General features: G+C 35.3%; 1 protein-coding gene across 1 annotated transcript; it reads right to left on the bottom strand.

Moving 5' to 3' along the window:
• Positions 1-362: 362 nt before the first annotated feature.
• On the bottom strand, positions 363-1,442 carry LOC147849476 (uncharacterized). Its single transcript, XM_087337496.1, has 3 exons — positions 1,299-1,442; positions 742-810; positions 363-638 (listed from the first exon to the last, which is right to left on the bottom strand). Exons 1-3 carry the CDS (start codon positions 1,440-1,442, stop codon positions 444-446), a joined length of 408 nt encoding a protein of 135 aa, XP_087193622.1. The 3' UTR covers positions 363-443.
• Between the last annotated feature and the right edge of the window lie 236 nt (positions 1,443-1,678).

Below are 1,678 nucleotides of genomic sequence, written 5' to 3'. Positions count from 1 at the left end.
GTGAGGGAATCACGGCCACAACAGTGTAGGGTGCATTTCAGAGGCCAAGTGCAATTTGCACTATTAGATCTTTTTCTAAAAAACTACGGGAGTTTCCCATAGCCCGATTCTGACAACCTCTGTCATCAAAGCATTAAAAATTCCACTACCAAAATAACAGTTGATATAAATGTGTTTTGAAAATACTTAAAACTTCAAATTACACAAATTGCCAACCACAAAAAGATTCTAAGGTTTGGTTTTGGAGACCAAAATCTCCAAAGTTAAAGACCAAAAACATTTTGTTGCAATCAACATTTGAGCCTCTTGAAGTCCTAAACCCTAAACCCTAAACTAAACCCTAAACCCCCTAAATCCAAACACATCTTATCAAGAAGAATTAAATTATTGCCTCTTAACTTCCGGCTCACAAAAAATACTGATTTGACCTTGGAAGAGGCAAATTAGATGTTGTTCCCAAGTTCAGCTGCTAAACCAATATACGTTTCAGGTGTAAGCTGTAGCAATTCATGTTTAACGTCTGAAGGAATATCTAAACTATCGATGAATAGTTGCAAATCCTCTTTTCCTATTGTATTTCCTCGAGTAAGAGCCTTTAGCTTTTTGTATGCTTCAGGAACACAAAATTCCCGCATGACCTGCAAAGAATTTCTCATCCATTTTATCACGTTAATAAAAACTGCATCCGTAATATAGAAAATGTTCATACTGCATTACGATCATCATAATTAGTAAACAAACCGTTTGTATAGGCTCCGTGAGAACTTCCCAAGTTCCAAAAAGATCATCTTTTATTCGTGTTTGATCCACCTGTTATTGTAGCACATAGAAGACATAAAAAATCTATCGTAATTTTTAGGCACGCAAGACTATTCTTAATTTATTCTAGCAAATAAAACACGGTGCAATTGTATCCAAATTTATCATAGGCTTTGGTTGTGCAATTTCTACCATTGATTCAGATGGATATTGTATGAAAGAACAGAGTATCAAAACCAACCAGACCTTTCCACATCAGTAAGTTTCAGGTTTAATACTATTCCATTAAGATACCATAACCAAGCATTTATTGGAATTTAATTCTTGCCACAATGGCATTTTTCGAGTTGGCTTTCAAAATTCAAAATGAGAAAAGCAGCAAGGAAGGAGAGAACATGACATCATTCAGGAACACAAGCTCAAATGCAATGAACAAGATGATATAAATCCATGGGGGATCATTGAACTCTTCATATAAGAAATAAAAACAGGCAACAAAAAACACATCTTTTACTAGTTGAAACAATGGTAGCACATACCCAAGCATTATCGGGTTCCTTACGATGCAATGTATCATACACAAACCTATTACTATAGTTAAACCTAAACCCTTTATATAAGAAATAAAAAGCAGCAACTGTATCCAAATTCATCATAGGCTTTGGTTGTGCAATTTCTACCATTGATTCAGATGGATATTGTATGAAAGAACAGAGTATCAAAACCAACCAGACCTTTCCACATGAGTAAGTTTCAGGTTTAATACGATTCCATATCATAACTAGTATTGTTACCTTCGATTCGCATGTTTGAGCACAAAAATCCGATGTCACACGAGCCAGGTCTGAACATTTTAATTTACTCCCGCGCTCTTGTCTACGACCTACTCAACTTTGCTATTTTCATAATGTCTTGAGAC

This window comes from Azolla caroliniana, unplaced genomic scaffold (assembly GCF_043228905.1).
Source record: "Azolla caroliniana isolate FFs.n. ecotype wild unplaced genomic scaffold, voAzoCaro1.0.p SCAF_52, whole genome shotgun sequence".
In the NCBI taxonomy this organism is placed as follows: Eukaryota; Viridiplantae; Streptophyta; class Polypodiopsida; order Salviniales; family Salviniaceae; genus Azolla; species Azolla caroliniana.
This window is presented reverse-complemented; position numbering and strand designations above follow the sequence as displayed.

What these genes read in the sequence shown, in the direction of transcription:
- LOC147849476 (XM_087337496.1), bottom strand. Translation starts at nt 1,442, where the DNA reads ATGGTAGAAATTGCACAACCAAAGCCTATGATGAATTTGGATACAGTT. An exon ending in AGGAACCCGATAATGCTTGG is followed by an intron (nt 811 to 1,298) that starts GTATGTGCTACC and finishes CTACAATAACAG; the next exon opens with GTGGATCAAACACGAATAAA. An exon ending in TCACGGAGCCTATACAAACG is followed by an intron (nt 639 to 741) that starts GTTTGTTTACTA and finishes AATTCTTTGCAG; the next exon opens with GTCATGCGGGAATTTTGTGT.